The sequence below is a fragment of the Haliotis asinina genome, chromosome 3, assembly GCF_037392515.1.
Source record: "Haliotis asinina isolate JCU_RB_2024 chromosome 3, JCU_Hal_asi_v2, whole genome shotgun sequence".
NCBI lineage: Eukaryota > Metazoa > Mollusca > Gastropoda > Lepetellida > Haliotidae > Haliotis > Haliotis asinina.
The window spans coordinates 7789970-7811077 of NC_090282.1; the positions used below are offsets into that span (position 1 = coordinate 7789970).

Sequence of the window (21108 nt, forward strand, 5' to 3'; positions counted from 1 at the left end):
TGCAGATTAGCCCTGTGACCACACCAAGTGCCTCAACAAGTGGTTCGTCTGTTGTGCAACAAAACACACTCAGCAGGATTCCAGCTTTATGGCGGCAGTATGTAAATAATTGAGTTTTTACCAGACACTCCAGTGATCAACTCTGTGAGCACCGATCTCAGCAAATGTATTACGACGACAAGAGCACAACCGTGTGTCTTCTTCATCCACCATACCACTGTATGTAACGAATCCTTATCAAGGTGCGCAGGCAGACACAGCATTCAGTTATGTCCTTCACAACGAAGGCCTTGGTAGCATCATGGCGAGGACTGTAATCTTTTCAAATGCATTTTCCACTACACATCGGCCCCATCTGATCCTGTAGTTTCTGTCTCCTCTCTGGCGAACACTTTGACCTTTCATCAAGAAGGTCATTATGCCAAAGGCATCATCTCCTAAAATGAAGCGTGGTATGCGCTCATCATCTTGGGATAAGGGGAACGGATAAGGAAATCCTATGCTCCCGTCTTCAAGACAATCCTTGAGCAGCTCGAACTCATTGAAGATCGGAGCATAGGGACATCGGACATACTTGGGTAATCACCAGCACAGGAACTTGCATTTCCACCTACAAGAGCCACCATAGGCAAGACACGCTTGTAGTAGTTGTAGAATGAGCAGGTTTCCCAATGGCCACATGTTTGCCGTCTAAAGAACCTGGCATGAGGAATATTCTACCTGTTTCTGAACACCTCTTCAGTGGGTGGCCATTCTTCTGGAGTGACATGACAGATGATAACATCCTCCACAATGAGCATTACATAATTCTGGGATGATCAGGCTGATTGTGTTCCTTGCCACGTGGAAGATGCACATGATGCTGGGGTACCAACTTGAACCTGAACCCGAACATCAATGTGATCGCTAGGTTCAGGCCTGGGGGTAGTTCCTTTCTTATGTATCCTGCTTCTCTATTCTTGATCCCACTGCACCAACTAATCAAATATGGCAGACTCCATCTCAAGGTAGCTGAAGAACAACTATGTGTCCTCAACACTGAGCTCTTCCATCTTGTGTAATGTCAATACAACCTACTTTGTCAGCCATGCTTTGGTCTGGAATCTCCTGGTCTCCTCCACATCTCTTCAAATCGGGTCTTGCTGGAGGACAGCAATCTGGAGCAGTGCAATATGGTCCAAGGGTCTATACTGTATAGAACTTGTGCAGACTGTTGAATAGTCCGGATTCAACAAGTTTGTCTACCCCCATCATGGAACATTCATGCTGCATTCTTGATGCATTGCAAACATTTGTGTTACATTCTAAGTGCATTTGAAGGGCATTTGAAATATTCGAGCTGAATTCTATTTTAATTTTTTAACATTCAATCCATATTTGGGGCTCATTCTAAGTGGTTCTAAATGAATTCTACGTAAATTTGGACAGCATTCATACAGCAAATAGTGTATTCAAACGGCATTCTAAGTATTCCTGCTGTACTGCGATTCATTTGAGCAGCATCTGTGATCTAGTGCATTTGAGTAAGAAATGAGTAAGAAAATACTGTGCCACAAATATGGCAATGTCCCTATATTTACTACATAGGCAATACTTGGTCACATATAAGATGTCTGAAATGACAGCATTTTTGTCCAGCTCATCAGTCCTCATTCTATCAGGCTATTGGGCCTTTTTCGATTTCTTACATCTACCGTTTGATCCCATCTTGAGTTATACAAAAATGTAAGTTTGCTCACAGTGCTCTACCATATACTAAAAACTCAAGGCCTAAAACCTGCTTCCATTGCTTCCATGCAGTTTGGCCTGAGCCTGTGCAAAGGAAATCCCAGGATGCCAGTAGACAATGTGAACTCACACCTCGGAGCCTGTGGTCACTATCAATGCCACAAAACTCTTACGGTAGAGTTCTTTATCATACAGGCTGGTGGCAAATGTGATCAAGGTCTTGCATGGCTTAACAACAGAGTAAAGTTTGAAGTGACTCACAAGTTGGGTATGCTGACAAACCTAGGTTCATAATCAGTGGGGGCAGAGGGACAGTCTAATGGTTAAAGGTTCTTCTCACACTGAAGACTGATTCCCCACATAGGTATAATGTTTGAAACCCATTTCTGGTGTCCCCCACCATGATATTCCCGTCATATTGCTAAAAATGGTGTATAACCATACTCACTAAATCTAAATCAGGATCGACCCGGTACCGGTTAATGGCCCAGAATGTGCCACTGTTCCAACTTACAAGTACCATAACCAGATAATACAACTGTATTACAATCAACATCTCAGTACACTTGTGCGCTGATATCCCAGCACTAATATAATCCAGTCTGACTACTTCCTTCACAATTATGATTCTGGTTAATCAATAACCTTCATAAGGATTCTAACAGACACAGTGATGACTTCACATGCAGATTTATCTTGGACTTTAAACTGAAGTCAGAGAAAGCTATCACTATTGTGCATAAACTATGGGGAATTTCTGTATTTAGGCCCATGCAAAATTTAGCTCATGGACTAAAATACGGGATTTCTTTCCGAATTTAAGCCCATGGACTTAAATTTGAATGTTATTCTTGGGTGTTTAGAATGACGTCCCTTTCCATATGCAGTGCCTTTGACACATTAAATACTGGCTGCAGAGACTAGTCATTGTCTCAGATGCCAGTCAGTCCTTATTGTTTCATAATAGTTTGTGTTTTGCATTAAACAGACTGTGAGCTTTATTCAGTCAAGTAAACATTTTCATAATTTTCACTTTTGAATTCACAGACCATTTTCCCAATTAGAGTGTTGCAACAAAATCCTTATTCTTCTCATTTTTATCAACATATTGTGAATTTTCGAATTTAAGCTTAAGGCTTAGATATGATTAAACTATTTCATCACTAGAATGGTGATTTGCAATATATCAGACCAGAGCTTAAATATGGGAATACACGGTAGTTCTTGTTTCCCATAACACCAAGGCTAATAAGGATGATGAAGGAGCAAGAATTGGCTCTGAAAGGTGTTTGTTATCTGTAAAGCCTTTCAAGAATATAAATATTAAGGTATTTTTGACAGTGCATTTAGTGAAAATGGAGTTCCACTGAAGCCTGTTCAGTCCTTTTCATCCAGTGAGTTACAGCATAGGCAAACTGTAGCACAAGTGGGGTTGCACAGCGTAGAGAATATGACCAGTCTTCATATATCCGAGCTAAGCAAGCAAAGGTTGGCAACGCACTTCCCTCGCTTCGGTTCAAAAAGTATTTTTCATGTCAAAATAAAATTTCAAAACATATTTCATGTGAGTAATTATTAATATATGGGGTTAGAAATCGGAGAGCACAACCTAGTGAGGAAATGAGAGTGTACCTTTGATGGCGGCGATGTTTTATTTTGACATGAAAAATACTTCTTGAACCGAAGCAAGGGAAGTGTGTTGCCAACCTTTGCTCGCTTCGCTCGCATATATGAAGACTGGTCTTTTTCTCTATGCTGCGCAACCACATTTGTGCTACAGTTTGCCTGTGGTTACAGTTACCTTAAAAAAAAATAATGCTATAACAGAGTTACAACTACTATAACATGATCCTGAAGTTAAATGGTGATGGTTGGTGATGAACACTTTATCTCCTCAAAATTACTCATCGTATCAAAACACGTATTATAACTGAAATGACAAATAGAAAATATCAGTGGTGGGTAAGTACCTGACCGTTTGGGTAAATGCATAATGTCTTGCAAAACACACAATATTCTGATGTGTTTGCAGTTTCAGGACATAACATCCATATGAAACAGTCCTTATGGCAGATCCACCCTGCCCAACCATTGTTGTAAATAAGCTGTAACCCTCCCCACACCCACCCACCTTGGTCTACTAATCTACTCACTCACCGTAAATAGGAACGCAATGTGTGGTGTAATGCCATGCAATTGTTCAATACCCACAGCCATGACAAGAAATGGGACCAAACAATATGCACCAAAGAGTTGTCTCCCTTTAAAACCTGTTTACACTGTTCATACATTTTTTACAGAACAGACCTTAAATGTTACAAACATACAAACCCACATATTGTCTTAACAGATCTAAGACTTCAGGTTTGCTTGAGCATCTTAACTCAAAGAACTTTCTAGGCATAGTTCTTTGTGAAAAAATACATAAATATATGATCAGAAAGAGTTGAAATGCATCCACAGACATCTATAAGAGGACAGAACATATCAATTCACTTTTTATTTAATGTGACTGTAATGCATGACAGTGACACATTGTGTATGTTTCAAGTCTCATGACAACAATGACTGTGACAGTATGAGGAAACTGATGGCTACATAATGGTCATTGTTACTTAAAATGTTCAAATGTACAGTAGATCTATGTTTTTCATGAGTACACCAATTTGTGTGTTATGTTGTTCCTCATAACCTAAAATATTTCACTGGGACAGATATTTTCCTGGACTAATAAGGCTTCTCAAAACGTCATGTTTCATTCACACTTGAACATTGGGTATAATCCCTCTATTCTAAGATTCTAGGCAAAGGTTTTCTGTCAACTTGAAACACAATGTCTAATGTGAAAATTGACAACATATTCAGAGTTAGTCCTCTGTACACTGATTGCAAATGGTTCACTAGGATGAAAGGTGAAGGCCACTAGGCGTCTTGCAGCAGGAGGAGGGTTGCGGCTCAGGACTCCTGCATAGATCTTGAACATCAACAGTCCAGAGTCTCGTGTGTAGAACCTGATGGGAAAACAAAGCTGAGTTGAGTAATAGTGAAAAGAATTCCTTACTTAACAAGTGATATAAATGTCGAATTTAGTCAGTTTCAGAAAGATGTTCAGAGAGAATATAATCAATCTTTGAGCGAATTTAAGAGCAAGAACTGTAAAGTGTCACCAGTCATGCATCTGTGCTCACATTATCTTTGGTAAGTTCCTTCGGGGCTTGGAAAACTTTTGTAAACATTCTTCACAAAAAGTTTTTTCTTATGTCACTTCTCCAGTATCTTCATATCTGTACTTCAGGTCTATGCTTAAGATCTCCTTTATTTCCTAATAAATTACTTTGAGATCACCTGAGATGCTGCCCGTATTGCTTCATCTCATGCAAAAGGCGGGCCCTTTCTTTTAGCCAGCGCGTCGAGCAGCACGCTGTTGACCACAAGCACATTGTTTTGTCAAGTTTATATTAGCCAACAATCACATCATACTGGGTGAGGAAGCCATCTCCAGGTGTGGATAGATGTAGCCAAGGTAGTTGGGAGTCTGCCATTGTCAGTATTAAAAAAATACATGGACCCAGAGAATGGCTCTGTTCTGCTTTTGTACTTGGTACAGAATGCTGGCCTGATAGGAAACAGGACTGCAGCATAACGCTGCTGCCAGAACAAAAGAGATGAAAAACAATGGGCATCAGCAGTAGAAAATTAAGCTTAGGATTCAGATAATGCTTTAACATTGTTAAATGGTTTCCTGATTCTTTCCTTTAAAGATTGCTGTAGGTTTGGTCTTAGGGTCTTGAGTTAAGGATGCTGGGTGAAAGACCACAAGGTGAGGGGAAAGGGAAGGAACAGAACAGGTGGTCTATCAGGCAGTTGACAAGGCGGAAGAACTCTCGTTGGAGTTGGAAAGGCTCTGGATGAGAATTAAGGAACAGGAGGTCTGGATCAAGAATCAGCAATAGGAGACCAAAGAGCCAGTCATGATGGTCACCAGAAGGAGGCTGGACAGCTTTGGGGAAGGCCACAGAGGTCAGGTGACCCCACCCTGGTACAGTGGATTTTGGTCATCATGAGTGCCTGAATCCTTCGCTGCCACTTTTGTCATCATAGGCAATATGTTAGGGAGAGCCCAGCAAGGGATTCAAAGGCGTCGAGACCTTCTGGAAGGCCATCCAGAAGAGGTCTTCAAGGTCCTGACAAGAGTCTTTGGGGATGGAGACCAGTTAACCCTCCTGCAGGAAAGATTTTAATTTTACTCCTTGAGACAAGGGCTACAAAATCTTGTCACCTGTTCCCTCAAAATGATGGAACTTTTCGACCGGATTCAATCCCTCCATGTGAAAGAAATGGGATCAGACACTCAAGGAGACTGAAGAATGCCATCAGACTCAGTGGTGGCAACAAGGAAGGCAGGAAACCCTTCAGGTGTTGGATCTGTAGCTCTCGATCATCTAAAGAGGGATCCCATCAAAAAGCCAACAGGGAGAAGAGAAACTGTTAGAACCTGCAACAAAGAGCCACACTGCAGGAGAGCTGGATATAAGCTCAGTCTTACACGGGGCAGTGGGAACCTGCCCAGAGACAGTTGTCGTCTTGACAGTACAGAAGTTACATGCCTTGTTGACACGAGAACTCAGAGCTGTACTGACACAAGAGCAGAAACAGGGTAAAGTAGTCCTGCACTATGCCTTTGTCCTAATCAGAAGAACATGGAGAACTACAGCAGCATGAAGCTGGAGCTGCTTGTACTCAAATGGGCGGTGACTGAGAAGCATAGGAACCTTTGAAACAGAGTGTCTTGTGTTCACAGCTACATCCACAAAACAGTAAAACAGCAACCAAGATGAAATGGGTTGGCGAACAGGTTCCATTCAACCTTACCATCAGGCATAGATCAGGCAACAAGAATGCAGATTCTCACAGGTGCAAGTCAAACCATTCAGTCAAGCCAGTGTAAAGTCATTTGAAGTGGAAACCTCAACGGCATCTTTGAGTGACTCCATGAAACATCCAGGAGTCCTTTAATCAACAATCCATGAGGTAACGGAATTAGTAATGCAGGAAGAAATGAGCTCAACAGTTCAAAGGCAAGTCCCCATCATCTTCCCACATGCCAGACAACAGAAGATATAGTCAAACTTCAGAAGGAAGAGGGTGATTCGAGCACTTTTGAGATCAAGATAAAAACCTGGCAATAGATTTCACAGAGCTGGAACTAGGAACCAACAAAATCGAAAATCAGGTTTTCAAAAAATTTATAAAGCCTCTTGTCTTGACTAATTTTCAACTTTCCCTGATTTTTATGACATAATCATGATACAGTAAAAGAATAAAACAACATTGTATTTGATGTTAATGTTTTGTGGACTATTTACTGAGAAGTGATAAACAGCAAAGAAAGATAACTCTGTTTGTGAAATTTAACGGCTACATTTTAAGTATATTTGAAATGAAATCCAAGTGTATTCGCAGTTTGAAACCATAAGCAGAAATTATCTAGAAGCCCACGAACAAGAAAGGTACCATTATTTGATTGCTGTACCTTGGTTAAGGAGTGGTTTGTACACTATGGAGTCCCTTTGAGACTGCACAGTGACCAGGGTAAGAACTTTGAAAGTTGAGTCATACACGAGTTGTGCAACATCTATGGCAAACTGAAACCCGAAACAACACCTTATCATCCTGAGGTAAATGCCACCTGTGAGTGATTTAACAGAACTTACTAACAACTAAGAAAGAAGAACCACTGGTCTGAAGAACTGCCAGAACTCATTTATGCCAATAATGTAATTTCCCATACTAATTATGGATATGCTCTCAACTACCTGTTCTTTGGGAGGGAACCAAGGGTCCCATTCGACATGTTGATTGGTGCAAGCAGAACACTATAAAAAATTCCAAAATGTGTATTGCCTGGTACCTGAGAGGGCAGAACATGAAGCTCAGAAGAGAAGAACCCATACTGATAAAGATGCCAGAGACTAAGAACTCAGTATAGGTGCAAGAGTCGTTCTCAGGAACCCAGCCCCTGGTCAAAACAAAATCCAAGCAGGGGAGGAAAGAAGTACTACTCCATGTGAAGCGGGGGAGGTAAGAGGTACTACTCCTTACGAAGCAGGGGAGGTAAGAGGCACTACTCCATGCGAAGCCGGGGAGGTAAGAGGTACTACATGCGAAGCAGGGGAGGAAAAGGGGTAGTAGTATAGACAATAGTGTTTTTGAAATAAATTGGGCCCTTGGGAAATCTGTTATCCAATCGGCACGATTGTTTGTTAGCTACTGACTTGGAAAGGAGCACAGGGTTGGTCTGGGAAAAGGCAAAACCTTTAACTTAGGTACTACTCCTTGTGATGCGAGGCAGCAAAGGGGTACTATTACATGCGAAGAGTGGAGGAAAGGGATACTACTTCAGCTGAGTTGTAGTTTCACATCACATCGGCTTTATTCCGGCATTATTTCAGTGACGAGATCAAGTTTGCGTCCATTACCATTTTGAGTGCATTATAAAAAAGTGTTCGGCTTCAAAAACATATATTTTCATTTCACCACTGTTTAAAAACAGAAGATGTCATAGCATCAAATACAAAAGCAATTCATTCGTTATTCTCCCTATATAACTACAATTTGTGACATGGGTCAACTTTCCTCAGGAAATTTGTAATCAAGTGGATGCTCACACGTGAAAATAGACTTTTCAGATTTCTCACACCATAATTTGAGTTCCTTGCAGCTGAAAAGTCCACACAGTCAACCACAATATGCTTGATGGTGAACATGCACATGGGTGAAGCCAATACAACATGGGTGTCAGCTGTGGCCAATACGACATCATCGTAAAACTACTTCATCACGTCTTGATTGACAACCCAAGAAGGTATAACCAATTGTTGCCTTCAGTTCATGAAGTTTATTTCCTCCTACCTGGGTGTCCCACCTTTTGAGGTCACGAGTACAACTTTTGATAGTGGGTTTGAAGTCACTGTATGGGATCAGTTGTGGCATCGTCCTTTGTGTTCCCTGCTATGCCAACATGACTCAGCAGCTAGCAGAGGACGACGTCACATTGGCCAGTAGATAGATTGTTGTAAAGTTCTATAAGGTCCAGGATGATAGGTTGACTTGAAGTAACATTTTGAACAACTCCATGTGAAGCAGGGAAGGAAGGGGGTACTAGTCTGTGTGACACGGGGAGTAAAGGGGTACTACTCCATGTGAAGCAGGGAAGGAAGGGGGTACTAGTCTGTGTGACACGGGGAGTAAAGGGGTACTACTCCATGTGAAGCAGGGAAGGAAGGGGGTACTAGTCTGTGTGACACGGGGAGTAAAGGGGTACTACTCCATGTGAAGCAGGGAAGGAAGGGGGTACTAGTCTGTGTGACACGGGGAGTAAAGGGGTACTACTCCTTGTGAAGCAGGGAAGGAAGGGGGTACTAGTCTGTGTGACACGGGGAGTAAAGGGGTACTACTCCATGTGAAGCAGGGAAGGAAGGGGGTACTAGTCTGTGTGACACGGGGAGTAAAGGGGTACTACTCCATGTGAAGCAGGGAAGGAAGGGGGTACTAGTCTGTGTGACACGGGGAGTAAAGGGGTACTACTCCATGTGAAGCAGGGAAGGAAGGGGGTACTAGTCTGTGTGACACGGGGAGTAAAGGGGTACTACTCCATGTGACGCAGGGAAGGAAGGGGGTACTAGTCTGTGTGACACGGGGAGTAAAGGGGTACTACTCCATGTGAAGCAGGGAAGGAAGGGGGTACTAGTCTGTGTGACACGGGGAGTAAAGGGGTACTAATCCTTGTGAAGCAGGGAAGGAAGGGGGTACTAGTCTGTGTGACACGGGGAGTAAAGGGGTACTACTCCATGTGAAGCAGGGAAGGAAGGGGGTACTAGTCTGTGTGACATGGGGAGTAAAGGGGTACTACTCCTTGTGAAGCAGGGAAGGAAGGGGGTACTAGTCTGTGTGACACGGGGAGTAAAGGGGTACTACTCCATGTGAAGCAGGGGAGGAAGGGGGTACTAGTCTGTGTGACACGGGGAGTAAAGGGGTACTACTCCATGTGAAGCAGGGGAGGAAGGGGGTACTAGTCTGTGTGACACGGGGAGTAAAGGGGTACTACTCCATGTGACGCAGGGGAGGAAGGGGGTACTAGTCTGTGTGACACGGGGAGTAAAGGGGTACTACTCCTTGTGACGCAGGGGAGGAAGGGGGTACTAGTCTGTGTGACACGGGGAGTAAAGGGGTACTACTCCTTGTGACGCAGGGGAGGAAGGGGGTACTAGTCTGTGTGACACGGGGAGTAAAGGGGTACTACTCCTTGTGACGCAGGGAAGGAAGGGGGTACTAGTCTGTGTGACACGGGGAGTAAAGGGGTACTACTCCTTGTGACGCAGGGAAGGAAGGGGGTACTAGTCTGTGTGACACGGGGAGTAAAGGGGTACTACTCCTTGTGACGCAGGGAAGGAAGGGGGTACTAGTCTGTGTGACACGGGGAGTAAAGGGGTACTACTCCTTGTGAAGCAGGGAAGGAAGGGGGTACTAGTCTGTGTGACACGGGGAGTAAAGGGGTACTACTCCATGTGACGCAGGGAAGGAAGGGGGTACTAGTCTGTGTGACACGGGGAGTAAAGGGGTACTACTCCTTGTGACGCAGGGAAGGAAGGGGGTACTAGTCTGTGTGACACGGGGAGTAAAGGGGTACTACTCCATTTGAAGCAGGGAAGGAAGGGGGTACTAGTCTGTGTGACACGGGGAGTAAAGGGGTACTACTCCATGTGAAGCAGGGAAGGAAGGGGGTACTAGTCTGTGTGACACGGGGAGTAAAGGGGTACTACTCCATGTGAAGCAGGGGAGGAAGGGGGTACTAGTCTGTGTGACACGGGGAGTAAAGGGGTACTACTCCTTGTGACGCAGGGGAGGAAGGGGGTACTAGTCTGTGTGACACGGGGAGTAAAGGGGTACTACTCCTTGTGACGCAGGGGAGGAAGGGGGTACTAGTCTGTGTGACACGGGGAGTAAAGGGGTACTACTCCTTGTGACGCAGGGAAGGAAGGGGGTACTAGTCTGTGTGACACGGGGAGTAAAGGGGTACTACTCCTTGTGACGCAGGGCAGGAAAGAGGTACAACTCCATGCGAAGTGCAGGAGGAAAAGGTTTTATATTTTTTATCTGATTTTTTTCAATATATATCTTATGAGGTACATTTTTGGGTAGTTACATATATATCCACCCTATTTTGTATTGTATTTGTTCCTGTTACATGATGTCCTCAATTAATCTATTGTATTGTTACTTTGTGTTAATCAGTGCCTAGGAAGTAGGGGAGTGTTAAGTCCACCAGTTACATGTGAGTCACGCTCACATTATCTTCGGCAAATTCCTTCAGGGCTTGGAAAACTTTTGTAAACATTCTTGATAAGAAGATATTTCTTATGTCATTTTTCTGGGATTTTGATCTGTACTTGCAGTCTTTACTTAAGATCTTGTTTATTTCCTAATTAATTAGTGTGAGATCACCCAAGATACTCCCCTTATTGCTTCATCTCGCACCCGTGACAGGCCCTTTATTTTAGCCAAAGAGCCGAGCAGAGAGTTGTTGACCACAGGGCACATTTTTTGTCCAGTTCCATTTACCTAGTAATGACATCTTATACGGCGAGGAAGCCCTGTCCGTGCGTCATTATTATAAAATACATGGACCCAGAGAACGGCTCTCTTATGCTTTTCACTGATGCAAACCATATCAGCTTGAAAATTTATTGGTACATCTTCAGAATACTGAATACCTACCAACAATAATGTCACGTTACCCTTATGCTAATGCTAACCCTAAACCTTACCTAAACTTGACCATAACCTTAACCCTAAACCTGAACAAAAGTAAGCTCACTTGCTTTAAAAGATAGAGGAAGGTATCCAGTATTCTGTAGTCTTACCATTTTATTAATGAAAAAAAAGAAAATCATCACAGCTCCAGATAAAGGGAGTATTTACGTATTGTACTCCATAAAAATCACATTTACTCAATTAATTACAAATCAACGAGTACAACAAATGGATAAGAATTACTTAAAGGACCACTTAACTAAATTTTTTGGTACTCTTTTTATCACTGCATATGAAAGACTTCTGGTTAGTTATATAACGGAACACCATTTTTAAAAAAAAAAATTGTGGTTAATACCAAGCGCTTAAAAGTTGCTAAAAAGCCGTCTGCTTCTTTCTTGCCCGCAAACGAAACCGCAGAATGGTTACGTAACTCTGTCGCCAGAGTCCTACAGTGACGTCATAGAAGGAACGATTTTCAGTTAGTTGTATAGAAAATGTGTTGGAAGCTCGTCATTTTGCTGATTTCTTGATGTCACCAAAGACATGCCAAATTGTTGTGTTGCTGTCAATTGCTCCTTGGGGTAGGGTGATGGTGTCACTATGCACAGATTTCCACCGGACCCCGTAGTTTGTGCTTAAATTGGTTGTTAGTGTATGCGAAGCGAGCGTTGTGGAAGCCTGTGGTATATACTAAATCGGATGGTTTGCCCCCTACCATGCTTCCAGGATGGAAAAATGGAATTCAAGTTTCATCGAGTTTATAAAATCAAGACTGCTTACTACACATTAATGACCAAAAGGATTTTGCATGAATATAACGCTTTCTTCCTTGGAAACGAGGTTGTGGTCGAAGTGACAATATTATCGTAAGTAATATTATATTGACCCCTTACATTGACCGCTTCCAAGAGTGAAATTGTTATGTTTTAAGCAATGTCATGTAAAATCCTAATGTCCATCAATAAAATACATATTTTACTACCAGTTAAAAGTAATTTTGATTTTGTAAGTCGGTGAAAACAAGCTTAAACAGCATTTATCCTCAGACAGGGCGCCGCCATTTTGGAAAATCGTGAAGTCATGGGCTGAAGTCCGTTAAAATTTTTGAGATTAGGATTTGTTCTCATCAAGTTAGAAAATCAAAAATACTTTTTACTAGTAGATAAATATGCATTTGAATCATTAACGAAAGGATTTTGCATAACACAACTATTAACATAAGGACTTCTTCCAAGGATGCAAGGTGGGGGTCGAAGTGACAATTATATTGCAAGCAATGCGCAGTGAATAGGTTCGCGGAGCTTGAAACAGTATGCATTCCCAGTGTCTGAGGTCGTGAGCAGTAGTCTAATCTTGGTTGTGTACACAAACAAGTAAATAATCTACTCGTTACGTAAAACAACTTGTTGATTGTGGTAAGCAGTCACTGTCATAGAGAAAGCTCAGTGTCTGGTTTATTCCCACCTATATGTCTGCCTGCCTGTCTGCTAAAGACAACATGCAATACACAGCTTCAATCACTGACCAGGTGCAATTTGAACTTGATACCTATCAAGTGAACATGTCTGTCCTTTTATGCATCTCCCTCCACTCCAACCCCCATTATCAAAACTTGCCCCCCTCCAACTCTTAAACTGTTCCTACACCTATGCAATTACCCATACATGAACAGACATGGGAGTAAATACCAAAATTGCTTGAAAAATCATCTGGAGCTCTGAATCATGAATACAATTTCTGGGTAAGCATTTCAGCATTCACGTGATTACATAGTAAATGGTCATGCTGACACCATGCTTACCATGATTGTTTGGATTTTTTCAAGAACTTCAAATTAACAAGGTATCACAGTTTCAATGTAAAAGTTTTAGTTTCTGAAACTTGTTGTAAATTCCAATTACACCAAGAATTTTACAACATTGATTGTGGTCATACATACCAGTATTAAAAAAAAGGACCCTCAATCAATTACACTAAACCAAATGTGAAACATATACATCCAAACTCTTCAGTTCCCCAACCTATAGGATGCAATGGAATAATATTTATGGGTAGAAAGCCTGTTATTCACCTTATGGGATGATCTCCACATGCCTTGGGGCGCTCCATGACAGATACCCACTTGTCATCATAGCTGAAGAGTGACAGATCCAGGTAGGGGGAGCTGCTATAGGACTGTGCACTGATTGGAAGCTGTGCCAGCAGACGTCGAATTGCCTCAACTCGACCTCCAAACTTTGCATTGATGATTGTTTGTTTGAATCTCTGCTGGATCTGCCAGGCATAAATGTTACTGGACACAGAACATGTGAACTGTGCTTCACTGTGGAGTGTTGCATTGCGGAAAAGGTCACAAAAATTCTCAAAGAGCTCAAGGAGTTCTTCTGATGTGTTTTCAAACACTGATATGACTTTAGTTGTGATCATGTTATAGACTACAAAAAATGATGGTTGAGAATTTGGATCTGGGATGCGGAGAGTAACAACATCCTCACTAGCATACTTGATCAGTAAATGATTTTCATCCAGCAACTGCATCTTCCACATACGCAGTGCTCTGAACTGGTCAAAGTATTGGTAGAATTTCCTAAGAGCAAACAATGTACCTTCATGTCTGGCCCTATTAAACAGGAACACTAACAATCTGTGTTTGAGTGAATTCACTGTCTCTTCACTGCGAGGATGATTCCGATTACGTGGGTCCAAGCCCTGTCTGTACAGAAGTTCATCATCTTCATAACAGAAACGACCGATGCTTCGAACATCAACAAACTGACCATCAGCAGTCACTTGAAAGATGTGAATCGTCTGCTGTTGCACAGACAGAACTGACAGTGTGTTCTTGTACAAGTACAGGCCCTGGTTGTGAGAAAGGAAGATCTTATCACACTTGAAGCGCCGTCTGTCGCAAAGTCTTCCAGTCTCCAGCTCCACAAGGTGCAAGGAATAGTCCTCCAATGGAGACCTTTGGTTTGGTGGAACAGACTCGTTGTTGCGATACATGTCATGGAAATGAGGGTGGGGGTCTTCTGGGAGATACACAGCTGATCCGACGATAACATAGTTCCCATCATCAGTGAACAAACTACACTCCCTGTTCAAATGCTCTCCATTTTGGGCAACAGTTGTTGTATGTCTCAACTTAAAGAATCTCTCGAACAACTCATTACGAACTTGCTGTGATGCCTGGTCTGAGGACACTGATAGAACATCACCTTTAAGATTATTGATGAGATCTTCGGCTGAAGCTGAACCTTGGAACTCATATATTTCTATTGATGTCTGGTCTGAAGAAAAAGCTATAAAATAGCGCCCACTTGGTGAAAACTTTCTGAGGAAGCATGGTGGTTTCTCAACATTGATGACAGTGTAATTTGGAAAAACGTTGGTGTAAAACTTTCTGGCCTGATGGAACTGATTTCCTGATTTTGCTGCATTAATTTCTCTATTCATCAAACGATGCACTACATTCTGATTTGGAATCTTACGAAAACGTATTCCTGGTTCTTCCTTTGGTGCTGAGCAGTCACCAAAGGCAAAGATGTCTGTTTCATCACTGAAAAGGTCCAGCGGAACACTCTTGGCTGCATTCGACATCCAGTTCCTTGCTCTCATCTGCACCTCACAAACTTCAGGGTTCATTGCTACCTGCGGGAATGATGACACAACATTACTTTCCACAGAAGTCAGATAATCTAGACCTTCTTATGTAGATACTTGCATGAAACAGTAAAACTATTTATTTTACATACACAGGATTAACTCCAAGCATTAACTCCAATATGAATGTGAAATAACAAATTAAGGTATCCTGCCTTGCAATATGATGAACCGGAAACACTTATGTACAACCCTGAAGGAAACAAAACTACTGTTGTCCTAAATGAACAAAACAATTGTGGTGGGCACTAATTAAGACTTGTGGCAATGCTTATGCCCTGTGAATATAAATATCACTTGTTCTTTGATATTGTTGTTTGTTGGGATATTCCACTGAACATCAGCTTCTTTCTTGTTTTACAAATGAAATGTTTCATGAAGAGCATGAATCAAAATTCCATTTTATACTGGACTCTGAAACATGTTCTAATGGATTGAATTTAAGCAAAAACATGCAAACACGTATTTTCTTAAAGAAGAGACGTTCATCACACTTCTAGGGGACTTAATACACAGCACATATAGACATCAGGTAAAAAGTTAAATATGAACTCTGTGCAAGTTATATGGGGTGCTTCAGATCGCATTAACTGGTGTCAAATACTTTTATTCATTCTGTTCACATAACCCTTTTAGGTGTAAAATCAGTAATGTTTGTGGCTATCAAGCAGTAAGTTCGCTTCTTAGTCTTCTTATCGAATGCGGCTTGATGTGAGTCGTTGAGTTTATAGTGGTATTTCACACATGTCAAACAAACACGATGATTGGTGGGCAGAACTCTTAGCTTAATTTAGGAGAGTAACTTGCCCAAAATGATACTGGTATATGATTGGTACCTTTTTGGGGCAATTCGTTGTTTTCAATCAGAAAGCCCAAGATATTTCAAGAAAATCAACACAGGCCCTAGTTCACATATATTTGTTAAACATTCTAATTGTCTGTCGAGGGTAATAATCACTCGAAAATTTAGAAGACGAGCACTACTGACATGTTGTCTTGCCACCACGACCCATAAAATCTGTCACATCTCCACCCTTTCTCACTTTCATTTTCGCCGACGGGATGTTTACTTACCCGAGTTTGACTGGACCGAACTGTGTAAATTGAATGTTTTTATGAATGAAAATAATTATTCAGAAACAGTATGCATCTGTTATTATTGTTATTCTATGATATGTAGTCACAAAGCAGAACCTCAATTGAGGCTGCAAAATAAAAAAATAACCGTATCTTTCATACTAGGGTAAAGGTCAATCCCCATGCGAGAGGTCAACCACGCGGCAGCCATTTTTGGTCAAGAGTTTGCTAGACGGAAATTGAAAAACTCAAAATTAATTTTTCAGAAAACCGGTAAGAGTTGAGATGTGATCAAGTCCTATATTCACTAACCCATCTTTATAACCAATTGATATTATTTCATCAGAACGAAAATGATAGATGATACTTACGTAGCGAGGTCTACGAAAGCTAAATAGACAAGCTGAAAAGTCATCTTCGGCATGTGCTGAATTGAAAATAAACGATTTCTGTTCTCACTGTTAACAATAATGTGGTATCAGAAATTCGCTGTATTCAGGTGCGATTTTGAATTCATATTTGGTGTTCGTTTAAATGGTATCGTAAATAAATGTATTTCATTCTCAACGAAAGATACGAATGTATTCCTCAATTTTCATGTCGTTGCATGTTTATGAAATCCCTATTTAATGATGATTCGAGTGAAGTCATTTGATGTTTATCATGAAGGACCTTTATATTGTACTGTTTGTTCAAGGTTTACTTGTGTGTGTGAAGAAAAAGTTACTTGCTGGGGACTTGAATTTGAGGAATATTTACTTCCTTGTAGTAGGGTACGTTATGGGTTACCTCCCTTGGTTCACATGGTCCGAGCCGAAAACTACGTTTGATACATACTTTCTTCACTTTTCCATATTTGTCATTGGGAGTCGCAAAGAACGCTTTCTTGATATTAAATTACGATAACGCATCATGTTCATCCCATCTATTCCTACCTTTAGAAAATATTCATGTTGATTACCCCTTGACTTCCGTGTCTTGTAGGAAACACATTAGTTGGTTTCACATTAATTTTTGACTTGCTGTACGCATGCACAAAGCATTTTAAAATATCCACTGGCAAACTTCCGCAGTGGTCATATGTTTACCTGTAGTGTAAATACACTCAGTGTAAAATAGTAAATAAATAATTATTTACAAATGACAACTGTTCATAGTTGACTACATACATCCATTGAAATAATTGATGCCCTTTTTTGGTTGCAGCTGTATCAGATACGTGTTTTTCGTTAGCTGTGAGAACGGGATGTGTGAGAAGGACGGTGGCGAGATATGTTTATTCAAGAACTTGTCGATTTCTTGAATTTCACTACTCTTGGTCTTTTGTCCATAAAAGAATTGAGATAAGTTGCAATCGACATGAAAATATACATTTGTTTTGAATTTCACTTTCTTTGGAGTGCGTTTACACTTTTAGTAAAGCATACGACCAATGCGAAAGTTGGCCAGTAGATATTTTTACATGCTCTGCATATGTGCACAGAGATTGAAAATTGATGTGAAAATAATGAATAGGCAAAGCAAGGCCAAGTCAGCCTGTTTTTTTACTATACATTATCCAGCGTTTCTGCACACATTGTCATTGAGTAGGTCTTGTATGGAGAGTTTTATGTATTTGCTTCTTTAACAAAAGTTAGGCCATTTCATTTTATAGGATGTACTAGTTTTAAAAGCTCTTACACTATATTAGGTTACATTTCAAGGTATCAACTAACAAAAGGATTACAATTTTAAACAATATCTCATGGCCATGTTTATGTCTTCCTGTGATTCACACTATCTTAATAATCTTCCATACAACACTTTGGGCAGAAAAATCACCTGATGAATTACTGAATACGATGTCATTCATGCATGCTTTCATCTGTCATCTACAGCCTTTGAAGTTTGTGCCATTGTCAGGCCTAGGAATCGTACTGTGGTCCACGTTATCTTAAACGTCACATGCAATGTGAAACAGCTTTGAAGATACTAATACATTTCGGTATGCACTTACCAAAACATATCATCCAAAATGCCAGTTCGTCCTGTAAAGTTGAAAACGCAATGAACAAAAGCCCACGAAATTGGAGTTGTAACAATTCACTAATTTGTGGGAAAAAGTGGCTTCAACAGCTATGCTGCACTGCACTGATATTGCATGTGCAGTGAATAGGTTCGTTGAGCTTAAAATGGTCTGCTTGCCCGGAGTATGAGGTTGTGAGCATTGGTCTAATCCTAGTTGTGTACACAAACAAGTAAATTATCTACCCTTTACATAAGAAATCCATGTTGATTGTGATAAGCAGAGAAAACTCCATGTCTGGTTTATTGACACCTATATGTCTGCCTGCCTGTCTGCTAATGATAATATGCAATGCACAACTGACCACATGCAATTTTAAATGAACACCAATCGGGCTTATATGCTATAAACAAAGAACCAGTTAAGCGTATCGGCAAATGAATCAGTGGCCAATGAAAAAGCTTTGATACACTTTAGTGCATTCCCACCAGCTCTGACTGGGTTCAGTATTGTGGCAGCTTCAGTTTCATGGAGGTAAACCCAAGTACAAAATATTGCACTTTTGATTGGCGAGTATACGCTTAAATTTTTTTATCTGGTTTTTATTAATCAAGTGCAAGTGGCAAGTGGAAAATTAGTCAGGAGAAGTTAATTTCTTAGAGTCCCTTGCCCTATGGCAAGTGGCATTAAAAAATATTTTGAATCCCTGCGTGCTAGTGTTTTTCTTCATTTTTTTTCAATAATGTATTCATAGTGTCACATTAAATGTAGTCTATTTTGGTGATTATAACATTGATCATTCTGTCAGAATTGCATATCTAAGTGGTCAGTTTGTTCATAAAGTGAAAGAGTGCGAACTCAATCTACTGATTTGGACTGGGATTTCTGCAGAATGATAAAATCTTCTACTTCACAATACACAGTTGAAATTATATCAAGTTCGTGTTTCCTTCTCTGATGAGAACTTCTCTTTACATTGAAATTTGAATACACTCAAACGTTTGGAATTTGTGGAAGGTAATTTGTATATTTTGTAAGATGAAACTAGTAGATCTTTGTCTGAAAACATAGCCATACATATGGTGTGAAGGGATGGCATACAAGCTGGGAAGAATGTGTCTGAGGACACACATGATCAGAGGACTGTCACGGTTCTCTCAGGAATCTGTAAGTTTAAGTGTGAGAAATTACAATCGCATTGGCAATTTGGGAAGTCAAAGTAAATATGACCACTTAGATATGCAATTCAGGGAGAATGAGCAAAGTTTTTGTGCACATTTCAAATCACCTTCTTAAATATATTAGCGTTGAATGTGTATACTTTATTTACAAAAATGGACACAATATCATACTTCTGTGGACCATCATAATGTGAAATTCAGTTCTTCTAAATTTGACATTAAAGGCACAGGGGCTTGTAACGCTGAAAACTGCCATCAATTTATATATTGTCCTGTATTGGGTTTTACTACTATATAAAAGGTCCTTTCAGAGTTACAGGCCCTTGTGGATAAAGGGATGACAATCTGACTGTGATGCTTATTTTAGTTGGTTTATTTGACTTGTTACATTGGAATGAGCACTGGAAATGAACACTCCTTTACTGACAAAAAGTTCATAGTAGAAATAAAATACTATAATGAAATGGAGCCCTGAGAGTTACTTCATTTTCAGAGACACCCTGAAGCTAAGAAAACTAGACTTACCATCATTTTCTAGACTTGTGTGGGCTGTCTTGGATGTACTTGCTTCAGGGTCTTTACAGCAGACTAATCTAGTCGTGGCTGCATTCACATTTACACAAAACATAGTTCCAGTTCCTTAGTCAACAAGAATTTGTTTTGTTAACTTAAAATGAAAAATGGCTTTAAGTTAACATTCAATGTGTGTTAGAGTATTGTTTGATTCTTTCACATCAAGATATTATGAGCATAAAAAAATAATGAACTTTGCTCAAGAATAATTATGTGTGGAAGCTACTGTTACAGTTTGGCTGAGAGGCGTAGATTGTTGACTTAATGTGCTTTATTGTGTGGGTTCCATAGAGTACAAGAAATGAACATGACAAATAACTAAACATTTTGAGTGATATTAACTTGAAACCATCCTCGATATCTCCAGGGTACACATTCCGATGGATCTCCACTATACCTTGAATGCATCTACGTCCCGATAAATTTAGTATCTCCCTTGGTTCGCATTTTATCCTATGCAGAGGTTGTCTGTAAGATGTAAAAGGAGTTCTTGCATATATTTTTCTAAAGTTTTCTACCTATTTATTCATCTGTATGATTTCACCAAAATCTGCGTCGCACTGCGAACAAACCTTTGCAGGTATGACCGCTATCTTGGTTGACACTAGCAAACTCGCTTGTAAGGGCAGCTTAGCTGATTGGCTACTGTGAGAATACAGAACCAGCAAAGTAAGGTAATAAATTTATCGGGCAGGAATCATTTGCTCTTCCATTTACCTCCATTTGTAAAATTTTTGGCGGCAACTTCAGCAACTACAAGTCAGCAAATGAGTTACGGCAGTTTCTGGCATTTTCTTTGTTTGGCACCAGATTGTTTTCAGTAATAGCTACTGACCGATGCAACAGCATATGTCTGGAATAACTGCCACTGCCAGTGTTTGAGATACTGCGACTATTTCATTTACATTCATGGCCACAGGAATTTAGAACAGTCATAGAAAGGGAAGTAACTCCTGATGCCTTCTTGACATTTGTTGACATCAGTACTATTCATTTGTAGAACAATTTGAAACCAGTATGTTTATGCGAATGCAGTCACTGTATCAGAAAATGCTAACAGTCCCACTC

At 40.7% G+C, this 21108-nt stretch overlaps 3 protein-coding genes across 3 annotated transcripts in view; 2 read left to right on the top strand and 1 right to left on the bottom strand.

Annotated features, from left to right (window-relative positions):
* LOC137277413 (uncharacterized) overlaps positions 1-21108 on the top strand; it is a 278114-nt gene that overhangs the window by 76824 nt on the left and 180182 nt on the right. The window lies entirely within an intron of this gene.
* On the bottom strand, positions 2702-16288 carry LOC137277399 (DET1 homolog). Its single transcript, XM_067809105.1, has 3 exons — positions 16193-16288; positions 13616-15192; positions 2702-4739 (listed from the first exon to the last, which is right to left on the bottom strand). Exons 2-3 carry the CDS (start codon positions 15184-15186, stop codon positions 4547-4549), a joined length of 1764 nt encoding a protein of 587 aa, XP_067665206.1. The 5' UTR covers positions 15187-15192; positions 16193-16288; the 3' UTR covers positions 2702-4546.
* Positions 16450-21108, top strand: part of LOC137277400 (heterogeneous nuclear ribonucleoprotein K-like) — a 57984-nt gene continuing 53325 nt past the window's right edge. Inside the window, exon 1 of the mRNA XM_067809106.1 lies at positions 16450-16554. The gene's annotated coding sequence lies outside the window, so the exon portion shown is untranslated. The remainder of the gene's footprint in view (positions 16555-21108) is intronic.